This window comes from Buteo buteo, chromosome 3 (genome assembly GCF_964188355.1).
Source record: "Buteo buteo chromosome 3, bButBut1.hap1.1, whole genome shotgun sequence".
Taxonomy (NCBI): Eukaryota; Metazoa; Chordata; class Aves; order Accipitriformes; family Accipitridae; genus Buteo; species Buteo buteo.
The window spans coordinates 54,380,281-54,400,437 of NC_134173.1; the positions used below are offsets into that span (position 1 = coordinate 54,380,281).

Consider the following 20,157-nt stretch of genomic DNA (forward strand, 5'->3'; position numbering starts at 1 on the left):
CGTCTGGCGGGGCCGGGGCGCGGCGGGAGGGAGGGAGGGAAAGGTCCGCGCCGACCTGGTCGCACAAAGGCTGTGAGTAATGGGGGGGGTCGTAGGAGCCACAGCCGCAGCCCAGGTGAAGGGTACGGGGAGGGACAGGAGCCTGCGGCGGGAACAAAGGAGCCGCCCCCGGTGTCTTCAGCGGGAGGTGGGAGAAAGAATGGGGGAAAAGGGGGGAAAGGGGGAAAAAAAGGAGAAAAGGGGGGAAGAGGGAAAGAAAGAAAGAAGGAAAGAAAGAAGGAAAGGAAAGGAAGGGAGGCGAGAAAGGAAGAAAGAAAGGAAGAAAGAAAGGAAGGAAAGAAAGAAAGAAAGAAAGAAAGAAAGAAAGAAAGAAAGAAAGAAAGAAAAAGAAAGAGCAAGCAAACATCAATAGGTGAACATGCTGTAGATTTGCTCATTCTGCCGATTTTCGGTGCGATTGCATCCTAGGTTTTCATTCCCTATACACCTTTGGAAGGAGCTCACTATGACAGGGCAGAGTCTGAAGGCTTTATCTGAAGCAAATTTTGAAGACAATGAGATCAGCATCAACGTTGGAGGCTTTAAGAAAAAGATGAGATCCAACACATTATTAAGGTTCCCTGAGACCAGGCTGGGCAAACTGCTGAGCTGCCACTCAAAGGAGTCAATACTAGAGCTCTGCGACGACTATGATGACACCAAGAATGAATTTTATTTTGACAGGAACCCTGAGCTCTTTCCTTACGTGCTACATTTTTATAACACCGGCAAGCTCCATGTGATGGGTGAACTCTGCGTGTTTTCTTTCAGCCAGGAGATTGAATACTGGGGAATCAATGAATTCTTTATAGACTCCTGCTGCAGTTACAGCTACCATGGGAGGAAAATGGAGCCAGACCAAGAGAAATGGGAGGAGCAAAGTGACCAGGAAAGTACCACATCTTCTTTTGATGAGATTTTGGCATTCTACAACGATGCCTCTAAATTTGACAAACAACCCTTTGGAAACATCAGGAGGCAGCTCTGGCTCGCTTTGGATAATCCTGGGTACTCAGTCTTAAGCCGAATCTTCAGTGTCCTTTCAATAGTGGTGGTGCTGGGCTCCATTGTGACCATGTGCCTGAACAGCCTCCCAGACTTTCAAATTGTTGACAGCAACGGGAACCCCGAGGAAGACCCTCGCTTTGAAATCGTGGAACATTTTGGTATTGCATGGTTCACTTTTGAACTGGTGGCGAGATTTGCAGTAGCTCCTGACTTTTTAAAATTTTTCAAGCATGCCCTGAATTTGATTGACCTAATGTCTATCCTTCCATTTTATATTACCTTAATTGTCAACTTGGTAGTGGAAAGTAGTCCGACCTTAGCAAATTTAGGCAGGGTTGCACAAGTCCTGAGACTCATGAGGATCTTTCGCATCTTAAAGCTTGCTAGACACTCCACAGGTCTCAGGTCTCTGGGAGCCACCCTGAAGTATAGTTACAGAGAGGTGGGGCTTCTTTTACTTTACCTCTCTGTTGGCATCTCCATTTTCTCAGTAGTGGCTTACACCATTGAGAAAGAAGAGAATGAGGGGTTAGCCACCATCCCTGCTTGTTGGTGGTGGGCTACCGTTAGCATGACCACAGTTGGCTATGGGGATGTTGTGCCAGGGAGCACTGCTGGCAAGTTGACAGCATCTGCATGCATCCTAGCCGGTATCCTAGTGGTAGTGCTTCCCATTACACTGATATTCAATAAATTCTCCCACTTTTACAGGCGTCAGAAGCAGTTAGAGAGTGCCATGAGAAGCTGTGATTTTGGTGATGGCATGAAAGAAGTTCCGTCAGTCAACTTAAGGGACTACTACGCTTATAAAGTTAAATCCCTTATGGCCAGTCTTACCAATATGAGCAGGAGTACCCCCAGTGAGCTGAGCCTGAATGATTCACTGCATTAGTGTACAAGTTTGACAGCAGTTTGCATGAGAGCTATCAAGAGCTATGTTTATAAATGTTTTCCTATTTGTCTTCTTTTTTTCCTAGAGGATAGTGTTGCTGACACTGCACTAACTTTGCACTTGAGAAACTAAAGACATTTCTATTACAAGCTGACAGTTTGCACATTTTCATCCTGTTGCATAGGTACTAAATGCTGACTTTTCCATACAAATGTTACCACTTCCATGACATTAGTGCTAGTGGTCTAGTGATGATCTGTTACTTTGTGCATTTCCTCATCTGAGCAGAGAAACGAACGTACCCAGGTGGAATAAAAATTCTCAGCTGTGACATGAGTAATGAAAAAATCACCTATCACCTATACTGGTATCTGTGCTAGTGTAGGATTTGCTATGCATTTTACAACAGTTTAAAACAATCACCTGTGAATCACTGACATGGGAACGCTCTTCCCCATCTTTCTGACTGGTAATTCTGATCATCACATGTCTGGAAACACCTCTGAGCTTCACATTTCAATGGAAGTTAGCTTACTCTTGAGCGCATGTGTTAAAAAATGGGTGTTCTTGTTCCGAAATGTTATGTATGGTAATATTTTTCAGAAGCTTTTAGGCGTAGACCTACCTCTGCTTCCAAGATTAGGTCAATATTGAGCCCTCTGAAGAAGCCCACCCCTCATTTTCAGGTAGCTACTTATTCAAAGACTACATTTCCACAAGGGACTCTAGGTATGGAGGCCCATGAAGACATCTCAGTTTCCCATTTCCAGAAATGATCTGCACACAGCTCGGTTCCAGTGAAGCTGAAGATATGTTGTGTTTGAGTCTGTCAAAATGGTTCTGAGATTAGACACACAAAAACGTGGGTTTTCAACAATTAGAAGCTCCAATGAAAAACTTGGATTTGTTTAATGAAGCGAAATATTCCCACATGAGCAGTACAGACAGCATTTTAGGAACTGACATTCATATACTGCAAAAAGACTAATTATAAAGATGCCATATGTGATGCTGAGATATAAAACCTAATTTTATCAGGAAAGCTTGAAAGCAGGTGTTGATGGCAGACAATTCCATTAAGCTTTCTGCCAAGGAAACTCTAAGGAAAAAAACCCCCTGTAAGTCACATTTTCCCTCAGAAAGGAACTCACAACTTACTTACAGCTAAGGAAAAGTATAAGGGCCTAAGAAAGGAACAGATAAAGAAAAAGAGCTTAATACTGCACTTACTGTGGGCAGATCCTCCTACCTGTTTCTGTGACGTAGTCATTTTAAATCCTTTCAAGGGCTGGCCTGTACTTTTTTTTTTTAAAAAAAAAAGATGTGAGAGAGCAGAGCATCTGGGTTTTCAAGAGTAATCATGAATCTGCATAAACTTATTTTTTGAGTGCTCAGTCTCTTCCCTTACAAAATTTTACAGACATCAAACACTTGTAGCCAACAGGCAGCAGCCACTGCTTCCCTCACTTTATACTTCTAGGAATCTGTGCTATGAAACAAACTACTGGCATTCAGTGGGCAAAACAGCATTTCTCTTCAGATCCTCCTGCTTTTCCATCCTATTTATTACATATAATGTTCCAGTTAATTATTTTTAAATTTTTTTTTATTTTACTTGTGAAGACTAGAGAGGTTCAGAAAATAAATTCAAACTAGTTAGAAATTAAAATACCAAAGCTAAAATTGTCATGTTTGGAAGCCTGTGTTTGTATACCACAACAAGGAGTGGCCCGACTGGCAGAATAAAACAAATATGCTATGAATAGGTAATTCCCATTTTTTAGGCTATTAGAGGTCGCTGTCTGGTCTGGATCTTTTGATGTTGTTGCTGTATCAGCTCCACCAAAAACCAGAAAACTGAGCACCCAGGGTGTGATTCCTGTTTGCACAGCATTCTATCACAGAATACATAGTGTGAAATAACTCCTCCCCCCCCCCGCAACATTTCCTTTGAGCACTCTCCCCTCACGTCAGTTAGTAGTTGATTTAGGCCATGAAGTGTGAGGGAAATGGGACCTTTCTAACTTTACCAAATAAAACTCTTGGAGATTTCAACAAAGGCTGCACAAGTTACAAAGTCGATAGGCAAGACATTGCTTGCTGTCCCTGAAAATCAACAAGAGCCATATACAAGGCCCTGAAGGTACACCTGGGTAACCCGAATTAAATGTCCAAACCTGAAGCATTTTGCTAAGGTTTTCACTTCTGTTCAAGTTCTCTGCTGGGTCGCAGGCATAAATTCAATAGTCTTGTCCCTGAGTCATACTGCATGTGTGTGTAAACTATCATACACGTACAAACACCCACCCAAAACACGGCACAGCACTAGGTTGCCTGTTGGATTGAAATACCATGAAAGAAATAAGGGAAGGAGGAGATGGGCTTGCGCAGCACATACATACACTCTGGGAGGGTTACATGCTGCAAGGGTGGCAAACTCCCACCAGTGTCAAGGACGCTGCAAGTTCTCATTAGGTCTGTTGGCTGGGAGCCTTCAGAGGCTCCAGCTCCAAGCAGTGGTTTTATCTCAGTTTCACACGCAGTAGATTCACAGAGTTGAAAACCAATGACTTTCAGGGCAGTTATTTGAAGAGACCTGAAAACTTGCCAAAGAGTCACAAATGCCCTCAGCTGTTGCTAGTTTAGCATTGTAAAGGTTGGATCCAAACTTTGCAACACATCATTTCAATAACCTATAGCTTATCTTATGTTCTAGATTTATTATTATTCGTAGGGCTGATGCTCTGTCATTTCTGCAAATATTGAATGGAACATGTCCAAATTGCATTTTACTAAAGAAAATGAAATACCCTAAGGAATTATGACTTTTATTGTGCTGGTTGAAAGGAATTTTCATTATTGCTTTTTTATATAAGTGCTTTGGATCAAAGACACTGAATAAATAAAGTACTGAAATTTAATATGTTCTTATTATCATGACAATGACTTTACACAGTACACAGGAATTCCCTTCATAAACTTAACTAAGTCCATGTTAAAAGTAGTCAGATTTTTGCTCCCCCCTCCTCCGGAAGAGCATTCCAGAGGTGCACTGCTCTCCAAGGCTTGTGCAACTTTTAGCATAGTTTTATTAATGTCTGCTTAATATCAGTTTTTTTCTCATGCCACCACTGTTCTTTAGCTTAAATATTTCATTTTCCTCTTAGTGTTTGCATGCATGGTGTATTTATAGACAGCAACCATATACCCTTACATGCTTATTTTCATAGGATTATACCTGCCAAGCTTCCTTTTAGTTTTCTTTTTGCAAGTCGTGTTCCCCTGACCATCCCAGGGGATGTAGCCTTTTTTTCTGCAGCACTTTTGCTTAGATTTAATCTGCTTGAGACGGCATTGTACAGTATTGTATCACTTCGTACAGCAGTTTTAATATTTGCTTATGACTAACAGATTTTTTCACTGAGGATAACAATTGTTCCGATTTAAGTAATGTTGTTCTTTTAGCTCCCCCAAAATATCTAGGTAAGGAAGAATGAGGCACACCCTTCCTGCCATTTTATGAAGTACGCTGTATTCTAGGGCTCAGTCCAGTAAGTGTCGAGAATCCTCATCTCTCATTAAATAAAAGTTACAGAAAAATTTTTACACTTTGAAGGAAAAATTCAATCTCGCCAAAGCCTCAATGAGGAGAAGAGGTGGTGTACTTCTTGAGTAGTCAGTACTTTCGCCAGACTTTTTCAATCACTGGTTTGTAAGAGCAGGGCATCTTCATTTCTATAAAACAGCAGGTCAGAAATGAAGGATGAGAGGACTAATTGGCTGCTTTCTCCAGTGTTTGAAACTTGAAAATTGTTGTGGTCAGAAATCTGCTTACTATGGATGTGCAGTTTAATGAAGAACATTGCACTTGGCATGTATTCCTCCTGCCTTGTGACGGTCACCTTCCTGGCACCGGTGAAAACGCTGTTCCTACTCTCAGCTGAGAGCTTTGAATTGCTTAAATGAGGATTATGGCAATATTTCAAATGAGGCAACTTACTTTATTGCCAGGAATAAACTGTTAGAGAATCTTCATTTCTAGTACAAATCTAGGCTATTATAAGAGTTGGAGATGTCCTTGAGAAGCAATATGTTACATTATTTTCCTGAGATGTAAAATCTATCTATAGATTGTGATTAAGCTTTTTATGTATGTTCAGATTTTGTATTATTGCCTGGTTTATTATTCACTTACCTTCTTCAGTTGCTAATTCTCTCTTTCTCTGCAGACTACTTTATCCATTTTGAAAGCAGACTCTTTTTTCCTCACATATTATACGTAGCATGAGCTACTTCACATTGCAAACTTAAAAACAAAGAACTCTGCATTTAATTTTCCAACTTTAATACCTCCAGTATTTGTACCTTTTGTACAGAACTTTATGAGACTGCAGGGAACTACTGTATCTGGTGCTCTTTGTACTGCGTTTCTTGTCCCAGTAGTGTATAACACACTCAAGAACTCAGCTTTGTGCCACAAAATGGAAATTAAATGCATAAAAAAGTATATTTCACCAGGGATTAAGAACTGATTTAAGTTTCAGGATATTCTGAGTATATATTATAATCAAAGACAAGCCTGGATGTCATTGTGAAGAAAGGTTTCTTTTAAACATATACATCAGGCTAGATTTCTATTTTTAAAAATGCTCTTAATTGGTGGTTGTGGTGGGGAACCCACATTTTTCAGTTGAGCAAACAGTGCATGCTTCTTGTTCTCTACCTCACAGATTAGGGACTAAGCAACATACCAATAGCACTTGTAGGCGCTAAATCAACTTGACATGACCTTTCATCTTTTCCAAAACAACCCCCATCCTTAGAGGCCCCAGCTGTGCACACATAAGCAGCAGAAAGCCCCTGGAGTAACTGCTTTTGCCGTGCTAGTTATCCATTTCCTCTCACAATACTCCTGACTTTAATCTACCTTTGATGGTACTTTCAAACAACATTCAACCCACAGTTGCCACTCATATCCCTCAGTGAGGTGTTGTGCCAGAACAGTTCTTTTCTCATCATGTTAGTCTTCCTTTTTTTTTCAAATTTATGCAACTGGCTTCCCATTAAGTTACACCAGAAATTAATTTGATCTCCCGTAACTTATTTTCAAGTTGCCCACTATTTAGGCAGGACTAGAAGAATATTCCCATCCAGTTTCTGAAGCATCTTTTACTGATTCTGCCCTTTTTCCTTAAAAAAAAAAAGAAAAAAAGAGATTATACTTCTCACCTGAGAATAATTTACTGCGTTAACAATGCAACATGGGCAATACATTATTCAAAGCAACAGCTTTCTGCTTTGTTGATTCAGAGACAGCCATAATGTCTCTGCTTTCAGAGCAATCCTTGAAGTTGTTAAGAAACATCATCCTCATTAAGGAGGGTCTCTTCACCTCTCATATATAAAATTCTGGGTTGTCAACTGGAGGAGGCAACCTCCAAACAGTCTAGAAAGTGTTTCCCAATATGACACTGCTGGCAAAGGTCTGACTCTGGTATTTATTCCTCCTGCTAGTATAGAGCATGGAGAATTGTCTCACAGGTGTTGAGACTCAGACTGACCTCCCACTGGACACTGCAGAAATTTGTTTGCCTGACATCGCCTCACCCTTTACACACAACCCTAAATCACATAAGTCCTCACTTGGATAAATGTATGCATCTGGCTATAGGAGACAGTGGCACAAATCCAACACTTCAGCTTCACAGAAGTGTAGAAGAAACATCAGCACTTCCCACTCTTTTTTTTCTTTCAGGGTACCAATGGGGTTTGGCTTCTCACTGACCCCTGTTCAGAAATAAACAGGGCTAAGTTTTTCAGGGATTGGACAAAGTCTGCTATAAATCTGCCAATTTCTTCTCTATATCTAAAGCACCCCAAGAGAGCTGCCCACTTTCAGATGCAGGGTCCAACATCTGCTTGTTGTCACCACATGTGCAGGTGCTCTGTGTGGTGCACAAGTCTGTGTGGTTCTGAGCGGACTATTCCTCTGATGACACTGTTAACCTTTAAAGAAAACTTTTAATCACATTTGGAAGATGAGCGATACTCAAACATCATGGTTTGCTCAGCAGCAGCCACTGCTCTGCCCATGTTAAGTTCTGTACTTCTTGCTTCACCCTCTCTGTTGGCCGTATGCTGACATGGCTATTCCTGCAGACCCCATGACATATGATGAATGGGTGATGCGGTGGGGCCATAACACAGCAAAGTGAGTGGTTGGAGTTCCTGACTTAGGAATGTCAATCCCACCAACTTTCAGTGGAAACTGTCCTTTTAAATGACTATGCTATTTTTGAAATTCATATTCTGTCCCACTCTAAGAAACGTTCTGAACGTCAACACCCTAGCATAGCCCCTTTAATGACCAGCCATTAATTATCAAGTAAATTCTAATTTATTTCCACTGTACCAGTGCCTAGGCACTCCAGATCATGTGCTAGCACCTCCGTATGTCAGGTTTTCCAAGTATGGCAAAAGATAACACATCAAATACGTGGTTTACTTTTGGGAAAAACCCATTCTCTATGTTGTTTCTTTCTTTCTTCTTTCCATACCAAGGCAAAGCTTCCTACTCTCGCTGGTAGTATGATCCTTTTCTAACATTTTGATCCCTACCCTGAAAACCCAAAGGGAGAAGCCCTGGATGTATTTTCCTCCAGTGAAGTGGCTCTCAGTGTTCCCTGTGGGAGCACGCTCTAAAGAAGACAGCTGAAACCTGCCAAGAGGCTGGTGCCGCTTGCAAGCACCTGCAGGAAGAGTGGGTCATCCCCATCCAATTCCCCCTTACGCATGTCCCCCTCTTTTGCACGGTCAGCGGAGAGGTAAGGCAGGCCCCCACAACAGGAACATCTCAACCGGCCAAAGTCAGGATGCAGCTCCTTCTCGGATCCTTTCATATTCAGTCTGGCAGGTGAGCTATCAGGTTTGACAGTTGGTTTTTGCATGGGACTTCTCAGCTGCCGTACTGGAAATGCTTTATAAATACAGAACAGTTTTGCTTATGCTTTTGGTGGCAGAAATGCACCAAGCCTTCCTTATACTTCTGTTAGCAAGGGCAGCCCCACTCCTGGCTCTCATGTTCCCCAAGCGCAATAAACTGGAACCATACTGGAGCTCTCATCAGTGCTACCAGGGCAGTGCTGGAGAGAGCAAAGGACACCTCTTCACGTGAGCTGTTACACAGCACTGGCCCATACACCAGCACACAAAAATACAAATCTGCTTCCGCACACTTGGCAGGAGCCTCAAAGCACTGAAACCGTTTAACATGCCAGGAGATGGGAGTCGTGTTGGGAACAGGAGGTGGCAGGTGTTTCTAGGTGCATTTGATTTTCTTAAGAATCCCTTTAGATTCAGAGAAAGGTCAGTCTAGACGTACCAAGAATATAGAAGAAAAAGGCTTCAACAGACAGTTAATGTTTCCTGAAACAAGATATCTGACAGTTTTCCATCCTGAGAAAGCACAATTAAAAAAGCAAACTGCATCTCTCCATCATGCTAGAAAGGCAGAGAAAAAAGCCATGGTGAATGAAAGATTAGTCTACTTGGGTTCTAGGTGTTTTAAATAAAACTTTAATCCTATACAGTCCAGAAAAGAAGAATAAACCTGAAAGGAAAGTAAAGCTGCAGCTGGAAGAGTGTTCAGATTCTTTCCTTGCAAAGTGCACAGGACAGCCACGTCTTGTATGGTTTCATTTAGAGATCTGGACCAAACATCAGAGACCAGCTTCCCAAAGTTTAGATTCCCAAATTTTAAAGCACAGCCAGGGGAGTTAGGCATACCCTCCCCTCACTCGGATCAGCAACAGGGAACTCTGAACATGAGGTTGGCAGCCTCATGGTATTTTGGGAACGTAAGGCCATGCACCTTCTGTTGCTTGCTGTGACGAGGGGACGCAGCAGCTGTTTGGGTCTGCAGCACAGTGCCCGTTCAGCCCTGAGCAGCCTCATTTCCATCAATCAGCACAGAAGCTGGAAGATGGCTCAGAAATGCAGCAGTAATCTCTTAATTATGACTGAATCGTTGTTCCTTGTTCTAGAGTGGAGAGCTGAACTTAAGTGTTCATCTGTCTACAAAATAAAGTATTAGCCAAACACTTTGCAAATAAGACTTCCTCCTACTTTAGTTGCAAGATAGGACCCGTCGTGCTTTTTGTGGAGGCAGTAACTGAAGATAAGTGCTATGAGATGTATAAAAATTGTGTCAGTTGATGGGCTGAATAAATCAATGTTAACTACATTTAAAAGGCTTCAAACTTATACCCACTTCTTGGAATAAATTTGCATTAATTGTTGGGATGCAGGGGTACTATATTGCTGGTCCTATGATCCTAGAAATCCTCAATTCCTTATTTATCCCAATAATTACATATTTGGGGGCTGTTTAAGCATCTCGATGTCAACAAAAGAGTTATAATTACACTAACTAGGAGAAATAGGTTTATCGAATCTAAACCAACACTATTGCCATCGATTTCAGCCAAAATATGTTGTGGAATATAAACAGCCCCAAAAGCTAACATATGTCTATAAAAGCTGAGCAATCAGTGGTGGATGTGCTTCCTTAGCAGGACAGGTTGCTGAAAAACTACAACAGGTATATAGTCCATCAACATTTTCTAGCACATACCCATAGTGGCTAAATGTATATATTAACATGAAAAGGAATTTCAGGGAGAAATACTGACAATATAATTTCAGAATTCAAGCCAGACTTTTCTAGCATGTCTTATTTTGCAGGATAATTCTCTTATTCCTTTTGAATGCACTTTTAAATACACTGGGAAGAAAATATAAACAACAAAGAAAAAATGCTTCTAACAATGTAATAAGATAATGGTCCCAAATCTAAAGTCAAGTCAATTTTAGAAATTACTTTTGGTTGGTTTAGAGTTTCTAATGGGATGAGAGACTCTTGGAGTGAGTCAGAGCAATATTTCAGCTGGATTTATTGAAATATTGAACCAGTACTTGCTGCATTAGACACTTCCTAACAGGAAAAACAAAACAAAAATTTTCCTGGATTTTAGGAGACTCAGAAAAAGTTATTTTATTAATTGTATTTCTAAGTACAGAGTTTGATTTGTTTTTGCATTTTTTAATACAAAACACTTTGAAAAATTCTAGTCTTCTTCCATAGTTTCAGCAGGGAAAATTGGTATATGACAAACAAATACAACTGATCTATAGACTGAAATAAGACCTGCATTTTAAAAAGAATCTCACACTTTTGGATATGGTTGCTAAGAAAAATGGTAACTCTACTTAATCCTTCTTCAAATAATCTCTGACTTCCATAATCTCTGGACTATGACACCTGTTTTCATGTGTGATGAGAGATCAAAGGACACCTCTTGCTGTTAAGCCTGTATACCCCATTGTACTGTAATAAAAATGAAGTAACAATTGATGCATCACACTAAAGGCTTAGTGTCAGATAAATCAAATCAAAAGCTTTCAGTCTCCCTCTTTGATGTATTGGCTGTGAGTTTTTCCTTGAGAGTAACCACGCAGGCTTTGGAAGCCCAGGACTGCAAAGCAGCAGAAAGATCTGAAGAGGGGAAAAAATAGCGTTGTAACATCTGAGGGCTACGGCCATCTTCTCATGCATCGGTCCTTTCAGTGGCACCAAGGGAATGAAAGGATGAACAGGAGGCAGCGGGGGTGTGTTTGTGTCTGTGCACACCTGTGTACAGAGAAAGAACAGTTACACTGGTCAGCTTCAAGTACTGTCCCTGAGGGGAGAAACAGGACCAGGAGGGCTATGTTTCTCTCTGGGGGTCAGCTAGGGAGAGATACTGTGACATAAAATATCTGTCCTTCGAAGAAATATCCACAGGGAGAAGAGTCCAGGTCTTTAGTAAAGAACATATGGTTTAATTAATTTGACAGAGGAAAAATATATCCAGATACATTAGCATGTGGCCGTGTATATTTAGAAATTTGATTTCTGAAGTTGTGACACCTAAAGAAAAAAATTTTGAAGGTCACTAGGGTTTGCAGTGCACGAGTAAATACTATTAAGATTTTCCCCTATTGAGACAGACAGAAAACCAGCATTTGAGCCCAGAATCAGATTAGTTTAATTCCTTCCAATGCTTTCCTGCTGGCTGGCTCCAGGCAACTCCCTGCTTACTGCCCAATTTATCCCCATCTGGATTTTCTGTGGCCTTTAGAAACGCCTGTTTGCACTGAACAGGTACCAGCACCAGGCAAGAACTCTGGCTGTGTGCCTACAGCACACGAAAACTTCCTGCTCCCACCATCACCTCTAGCAAAGGTAAACCTAGTGCCTACAGTAAGAACTTGGGAGGCCAAGGGATAGTGCTACTGGACTAAGAAACGTCCTGGTGTAGGGCACGGAGCGATCATTAGATGATGCCATTACACAGACTCTTGCACTGCACTGAGATAATTTCCTAAGGGCCACTAAACAGTTCTTGTACGTCAATATAAAAACGCACACAAGGAACTTTTTCCTTTCCAAGGGTTAAACGTGATTTTCAGATACCTTGGTGTGGGTATGCCTGCATCGGCATTGGGGGCTATGGCCCTGCCGCAGCCCTGCCAACAAGGCAAAGTTGCATCAAAAGCCATTTGCCACCACAGCGTCGCCTTGTCCCTGAAATAAGCAGCAGGCTCCGGCAAGGCTTCCTAGACCACAGGCACTGGTTTGAGTGAGCGCAGTGCTACCCTGATGCTGATCAACAGCTTCCAGGTTCACGCTAAGTTTCTCGGTAGCGAAGCTGTACTCACTGCGTCGTGTTGCTTCCTCACGCTTTGCAGGAGCCTCAGTGCCTCCACTACAGCAGGGGAGGGAGAGGAGGAGGAGGGGGACAGTGGTTCCCAGCAGAGCACAACACTTACACGGCATCCTGAGTAGGTGCACAGCTCATCGGGCCCTCCACCTCCGTCCATGTCTGCCCAGGGTTAGAGCATGGAAACTCTCTCCATGCAGAGACAAACACCATCGGCTGTCAAAACCCTCTACGACCCCAGAAAGGAGTGGGGGAGGAAAGGAGGAGAAAACACCACCCTTTCAGTGACTCTGATTGGTTTTTTCCCATGTTTATTTACTTGGCACTGTCATGGTATGTTTCCATTTATAAAATTTTAAAAAATTAAAACTTCTATCTTTAAAAGTGGCAACTGAATAAATAAAGCACAAACATAAAAGACAATAAACATGAATGGAAGAAAATCAGATGTGAAACATTGACGTAGAACAGTAAGTTGCATAGATGACTACCTGATTCGCTTTTGTCAGCCAACAGTTTCTTCCCCTAACATCCATAGTTAGTCTCATAAGCAACCTGGCCAGGTGCAAGTGCCATATGCTTTTTCTTTTCTCCCTGAAGAAATTTTTTTTTAATGATTTCTTTCTTCCTGTTTCTGTGACAAATATAGCTCTTCTTTAACCTAGAAGGCTCTCTAAGGCCTAGTGGAACTAAGCATGAATCTATCCTGAGGAATTTGTGAAGCAAACAATGGAAAAAAAATACCTAGTATATAGTCTGTCTGGGACTAACAAATATTCTGAATGAGAAAGATTTGATTAGAATCTGAACATCCCATATTTTCAAATAAAGGGAAAACAGGACAGCCGAGACTTTACTTCAGTGATCTCTAAAGAAGAGAATAAAAGCTGTTGCTGACATTTGCATTTGTGCACAATGTCCCAAGAATACTTGGCTCAGGGGGTGCTCCTAAAAGTAATGCCCACATTCATCTTCCTGAGCAGGGGGAAGAGAAGCAGCAAAATATGGCGAATTTTCCAGTATTCTTTAAAAAATGTAACAAATTAAAACAAAACAAAAAACAAGGATAAGAGCACACCATGTAAATGGTAGTCCCGTTCCATAACAAATACACTAAACAGAGAGAGAAATACATTTTGTGAAGTTATTTTAAAATAAACTTAACAGGGCAAGTCCCCAAGTGCAACTTAATGACTTCACATTGAACCATCAATGTAATTTTGCCTTTCCCCCAAAAAATTAAGCCATTACTTCACCTGGCACAACACAATGGTGAGAAACACCATGTGCTACCCAGGGATTGTCTTCTCCAAGGTTTTCATTGGCAATAGTGGGCATAACACTGCCGCACCACAGCCTGGTATAGAAATATCCCAAAGCCAATTTCCCAGCCAGCTGTATGACATTACAGAACATCCATCATCGCCTTCGGAAGTACAGAAGGAAATGCCATAGTAAGCTGGAGCCCTTAATATTTATGAATGCAAAGAAATAAAGAGTTCCTCACATCATATGGTCTTTTTAATTAGTTTTATAGCCATGTATACAGTTGAAAAGAAAATGTAACCCTCATCGTATCACATTGATAAAACAGCGTGCACACAAAGTGCTTTACAGAAGTTGTACAGTATACATTCTGCTTGGAAGCACCAGTGCCTATTAATGGTGACTAAGGCTATCTCATGTACTTGTGCACAGATTCACTCATCGTGAGCCGTATTTATATTTGGAAGTTCAATACACTGGACGGAGAAGCAGCCTGAGCCACTGTGCACTCTCATCTGAATATACCTAGGCAAATACAGGCAAGCTATTATTTACTGTAAATAAACAGTAAATAATTATAACATCCAATAATTGTCAGATTAATTCAGATTAGCAGTAGAATCTTGTCACTTCAAACATACTGTGGTTCACTAAGGAGTTTTGTTCATGAGTTCCTTTTACTAAAGTGTCTTTGTGGGCAAATTCTTAAGAGAATAATTTTTTAAAAATCAGAAAAGAAACGGGCTATGGAATCAAATCTGAGACACTAAATGTATTCACTTTTTCTAGTTAAGCCTATCCATTACCTATTGTTCTTCTCATTACACTAGAAAATCAAAGGAACACCTAAAGCTGCTAATGTCCACTAGTACCTCCAAGTAAAGGATGTCTATGAAGACTTCCAATGTATTAGGGTGGTGCTCAGCCCTCTCAGGATTAGGCCTTTAGCAACCTTAGATTGCAGAGAGAGGGGCTTCCACAAAGTATTGAGGATTTCTGTCCTTAGACTGGCCTGATACTCTTCGGTTGAGATCCTCAGACTTCTAGAGCTTGCAGCAATGTCTTGAGCTGGGAAAATCCTTTCCAGAGCTGACTTTGAGAGATGCGGTTTTCTGCACTCACAGCTGGGCTCACAGTATTACAGAAAGAAAATAAAACCATGAGAGATGACTATGGAAATGAACATGAATGGTTACTATTAACATAATTTAGCTTCAGTTAGAATGAACAAGACGACAATTATACATGAAAAATTAGCTTTTATTAAAAATGTTTAGTAATAGGTAATGACTTTTCAAAATTATTTTTACTTACTAAACCTAAACATACAAAGTCAGAAGCAAACAAGAAATTGCTTTGTTAAAATCTTACTGAAGGTTAACTTGTCAGTAGTTCTATCAGATTTCCTGCAAGGCTTGCTTTTAAAATGTCTTATTTATTGTACTATCAGCTTTCCTTTACAGAGATGCTCATCCTCCAGTCGAGATGTGTAGTCATCAACATGGACGATTTGATTCATTTATATAAACAGAAGACAGAAAAATTGAGTTGTATCCATCTCTCAATATAAAACCTATTTCTATATGTCACGCACATAATTTAGAGCCCAATACACTGGCTTCTGAAGCCAAAGACAGCTCTTACACTGACTGCAGCGTGCACCATATCAGAAGGGCAACACTACTAATTTCATATTAATTGGTGCAAGTATTCTTTGGTCACAGACATCCTATATCTACCCAGTTTACAGCATTTCAGAAGCTATTTTCCACCCATTTTAAGTAGGTTCTTTACATTTTTAATTTATTCCATGGCTTTCAGATTTTTCTCTTGCATGTATAATCATACCTGTGTGTATGCATGTGCACAAATTTATTCGCGTTTTTTCTAAAAAGACAGATCAGGAGTGAAGAAAGGATGTCCTTTATCTTCTGATACCTTTCAGATGTCAGTCTGCAACAGCTCTAGTCTAAAAAGGCCTTTTACTGGAGTCCCTCTTGATAGGTAATTTGAATTTAGTACACTGCATTACTAAAGTTTTCAGAATACACAAAATATGAAAATTGTGATCTTTTTATTACATTGTCTATTACACTGTAAAGCCACATTATTCAAAATCAAGGTCTTATTTTTGGTGGGAAAAATTTAAGAGAGTAAGGGAAAAGCAAGCTGCTAATGATGCAAGCAAGAGTGTCTGGATAGTGACACTATGCTTAAAAGGCACACCAAGAAAAGGCAAGCTAGGTTCCTCTCCTGATGGTTTAAATCTGTTTTATATTTTTTCTTATATATAGATTTGCATATAAATATGTGTGTATACCTACACAAATATATGTACACACACACACACACACCTTTGAGTTTTTGAGAACAGAAAGTTCAAGAATTAGAAATTAATTTTAAATAAATAAGAACCATACTAACAGGGGCAGGTTGGTGCTGTTATTTTTTTGCTTCATTCTGATTATAATCTAATGACACAGTGATATGGTTACACCATTTTTTCCTTTACATCATTTCATTGTATAAATATGAGGCATAAGACTACCAGGTGCATTTTATCTTGCCTAAGGTAATTTTTATGGATCTTCTGTGGTTTTGGTTTTTCATAAGGGATGGTCATTACTTTAAGAAATAGAAAGAGAGTTGAGGGTAAGGATGTTCTAACAATCACAATTAAAATTTATTTGACTCCAGGGTTTACATGTTAGAGTGTGGCATGCATGCAAACACACACACAGAATGACAATGACAACAATGGCTGTATACAGCTCAAACCCAACTACTGGTCCCAGCATGGCTGTAGTATGCTGATCCTGTAAAAACTTTTGTTTTCCTTTTGCCTAAGCTTTATGTTATAATGCACCATTTCCAAAATCTGCACTGTTCCATCTAAATGGTCCACGTATGATGATGGTAAATGTTAAGAGGTATGAGATGATTACTAACTTCGACAAAACATTTAACAGAAGATACCCATACAGTAGTCACCATTAAAAGTTTAACAGCTGAAGGTTGAATGTAAAGATCTTTTCAGCTGTATTGTTTAAAGAAGTATGACTATCACAGTAAAGTTATTTACACAAAAGGCAACGATAGTAAAGATATCAATAGAGAACACAGTAGATTGTTTAGAAAGTGGATCACATTTTCTGCTAAGTCTGAAATATTTCTTGCAATGTTGTAAATTCTACCTACTAGATATCCCACAATATAAACCAGACAGAAGAACTTGTAAAAAGATATTAAGAGCTTGGTCCTGCATTTCTGATTCCCCCAAATCTACCACAGAAGACTGCAGGAATTTTGAATGTTTAGTGATTGCAGGACAAAACCCTCAGAGGGCTGCAAAATGTTGCTGCTTTTCAGTACTTATTATATATAAGTATTCAATTTATTTTCTTTGGCTTTTAAATTACTATCCCTTTGTATCTATAATGTGAAACCAAACCAAACTCAAACCACTAATAACTCCCCTCTCCCCTCAAAACAGTGATAAAAAAACCTAAATGAACTAAAGGACATATCCAAGAAAGTGTAGCTGTTACTTCATTATAAAACTATGGTGCAAAATAGAGGTTTATACTGGTCAGAATTGCAATAGCAATTGGAAATTTACACTGAAGGAGTGACTGCAAGTATTGCTTCTCCTGAATAACAGAAAAATCAAAACTGATTAGGCACTTGTCTTCTTGTTTAATGAGACCATTCAGTGTGCGTAAAAATGACAAAAAATACTCTCTAAAAGAATGCTCTGTAGTGTAACAACTGTATTGCTCAACTACAGCCACAGTCCCTGATACAGGAGAGCAGAAAAACATGTGCCTATTACTTATTTTATGCTTAAATCCTACTGATATGGATGTGCTGGAAACATGTTCAAGTGCTGTCCTGAATTGGGACGCTTGCTGAAATTGGAGTTTTAAAACATAATACAGTGGTGAGCTTCTTTTCATTATACTACAATACCAACTTTATCTAATCTGGCTCTGCTCTCCACTATATTATCCTAATACTTCCTAATAAAAAAGAAAACTGGCATAAAATAAATAGGATAACCAGAGATTACATAATAAATATGCTACTAAGTGGGAGGAAAATATATTGCGACATAAGGCTCTGTAGTGTTGCACAATCAAGAAATCGTTCCAGGTGCTCCAAAACACAAGTCCTAATGTACAACACCAAGTTACCACTATACACCTGAAAAAGATTGGGAAGTAAGAGATTAAACTTCTATTACATTAAACATTTGAAAATATAAACAAGTGGTAATGTGTTTCGTTGCCTTTGCAGAACACCATATGTATGTTCTTGCACTACTCCAATTGTCATTGCTTGTGAAGGAAAATTCAAATATTGGGTTTTTGAAAACTCTCATAATCGAATTCCTTCAGACTTACAAAGTTACCAGTGTCCACACTGACTCATAGTATTATCTCTGAAAGTAAAACACACTCAGAAATTTTGTTGCCTCCGTTTTTTTGCATCCATCGCGTCTAGGATAGGTTGCCTCTTTGCAGTGTACCTCTGACGAAGCTCTTCAATTTCTCGTTCCATCATAGGGTCCAAAGCCTTTAATCGCATCTGTAATTCTTCTAAACTCAGGTTCTTTAACTGTAAAACAATCAACCACCAAAACAAAACAAAAACAAACAAACAAACAAAACCAACAACAACAAAAAACAAAACACAAAAAAGATTAAAACCTGCTTGCAACAAAAATGAAAACCACCACCTTTTATAATCCTTTAATTTACAGCTGCAGTGTTTTTACACACTTTGAGTGTATGTATACACATATGTAATTGTTTATATAACCAAAAGCCTTTGTATGCTCCACAGTAAATAATTTAACAGCATATGAAAACACAAACGCACACAGTACATTTAATTAAAAAAAAAAAATCACTTTGCAAACCTTGCAAATAGATTGTAAATAAATATAGGGCTGGAGTTTGACTCATTAGGCTGAAAAAAGCATGCCACAGTATACACAATTATATTCATGTATATAAATCATATTGCTTAATCAGATACTTCTTACTGAACTTTAGTCTCTTATAGAAGCCTGAAAAACAGACAGCTGCTGCAAGTAATAGTCTGACAGATATTTAGAGGTACTTTCTGATAAGAATGACAAGGCACTTGTCTTCCTCAATAGATTGCTGCCAGAACTAGTCAAAGCAAATTGCTAACAAGAGTGTTTAAATAATACATGAAATAATTTCCTGAATTCATGGCATAGAGTTACCTTTGACCAAGCTCTTTTCTTTCTAAAAATATTTTCTCACAATGTTAAATAGTTCACTATATTTCATTCATTAAAAGCGACGGGTCATAACACAAGTAAATCGCTTCGCTGGCTTGCTGGCTGCTGCAAATAAAGGTTGGAGTCTTGTCAGGTACTGGGGCACATCGGGCACTACTGCCCCACCTGCTCTTGCAGGGCAGGATCTACATTTGAAATATGTTCCTTTGGTTGGCCTACATATTTTTTTCCTGATGAAGTCTAGTGCCTCTGCATTTCTCTCATCAGAATTGCCAATGTGCCAACTACTCTTCACCGAGTGTGAAAAATATCAATAAATTTCAGATAGCACAAATAATTTCATCCAAAGAAAGGGATAATCTATATTTTGTTTGCAAATATTCTGACATTACAAACAAGCACACCACCTAACTCGGGGAGGGGGAGGGGGGGAACATTTTCTGAATCAACCTAATAATGAGTCAATACTTTGTTCATGAATCTAGGGCAGTCTTCCATCAACACAATCTGATCTGTTTTCCCTGAGGAATGAAATACTACTTTTGATCTTTATTTTTATCAGCATCTGAGGCATATAAATTAGCAACACATATTGCTACATACAATCCAAACCCCAGTATTATGACTTCTACTAATAGACTACATTGTACATAGTAAAAAAAAATAACTGAAAGTCATAATAAAGAGGGGGTGCAGATCAGAAATTAATAGAAGAGCATATGGAAGAAGATGCACATTTTCATGCAGTGTCATTTTAACCATAAGATTCCTAATGAAGCTGAGAACTAAAGCCCAGATGTCAAAGTATCTTCCAGGACCAAAGAGCCTTAGACCTGTATAAGCTTCAGAGACCTCAGATGGGCTCAGTAGCTCATCAGTGATGTCTGTCCCTCCCAAGGCAAATTTCACCTTTCATTTCT

The 20,157-nt window shown here is 39.6% G+C and overlaps 2 protein-coding genes across 4 annotated transcripts in view; one reads left to right on the top strand and one right to left on the bottom strand.

Moving 5' to 3' along the window:
- Positions 1-275: 275 nt before the first annotated feature.
- Positions 276-1,939, top strand: KCNS2 (potassium voltage-gated channel modifier subfamily S member 2). Its single transcript, XM_075024372.1, has one exon. The coding sequence runs from the start codon at positions 506-508 to the stop codon at positions 1,937-1,939; it is 1,434 nt and encodes a 477-aa protein (XP_074880473.1). The 5' UTR covers positions 276-505.
- Positions 1,940-10,994: 9,055 nt separating this feature from the next.
- The window catches only part of STK3 (serine/threonine kinase 3), a 149,116-nt gene continuing 139,953 nt past the window's right edge, over positions 10,995-20,157 (bottom strand). The window contains exons 11-12 of one of the 3 annotated variants that reach the window (XM_075023670.1): positions 18,494-18,582; positions 10,995-11,627 (exon numbers count right to left, since the gene is read on the bottom strand). In XM_075023670.1, the coding sequence (XP_074879771.1) occupies positions 11,561-11,627; positions 18,494-18,582 (156 nt within the window). In that variant the 3' untranslated portion in view covers positions 10,995-11,560. Of the gene's footprint in view, positions 11,628-14,214; positions 18,583-20,157 lie in introns of those variants that run through there. The other 2 variants (XM_075023668.1, XM_075023669.1) reach the window with 2 other exon arrangements.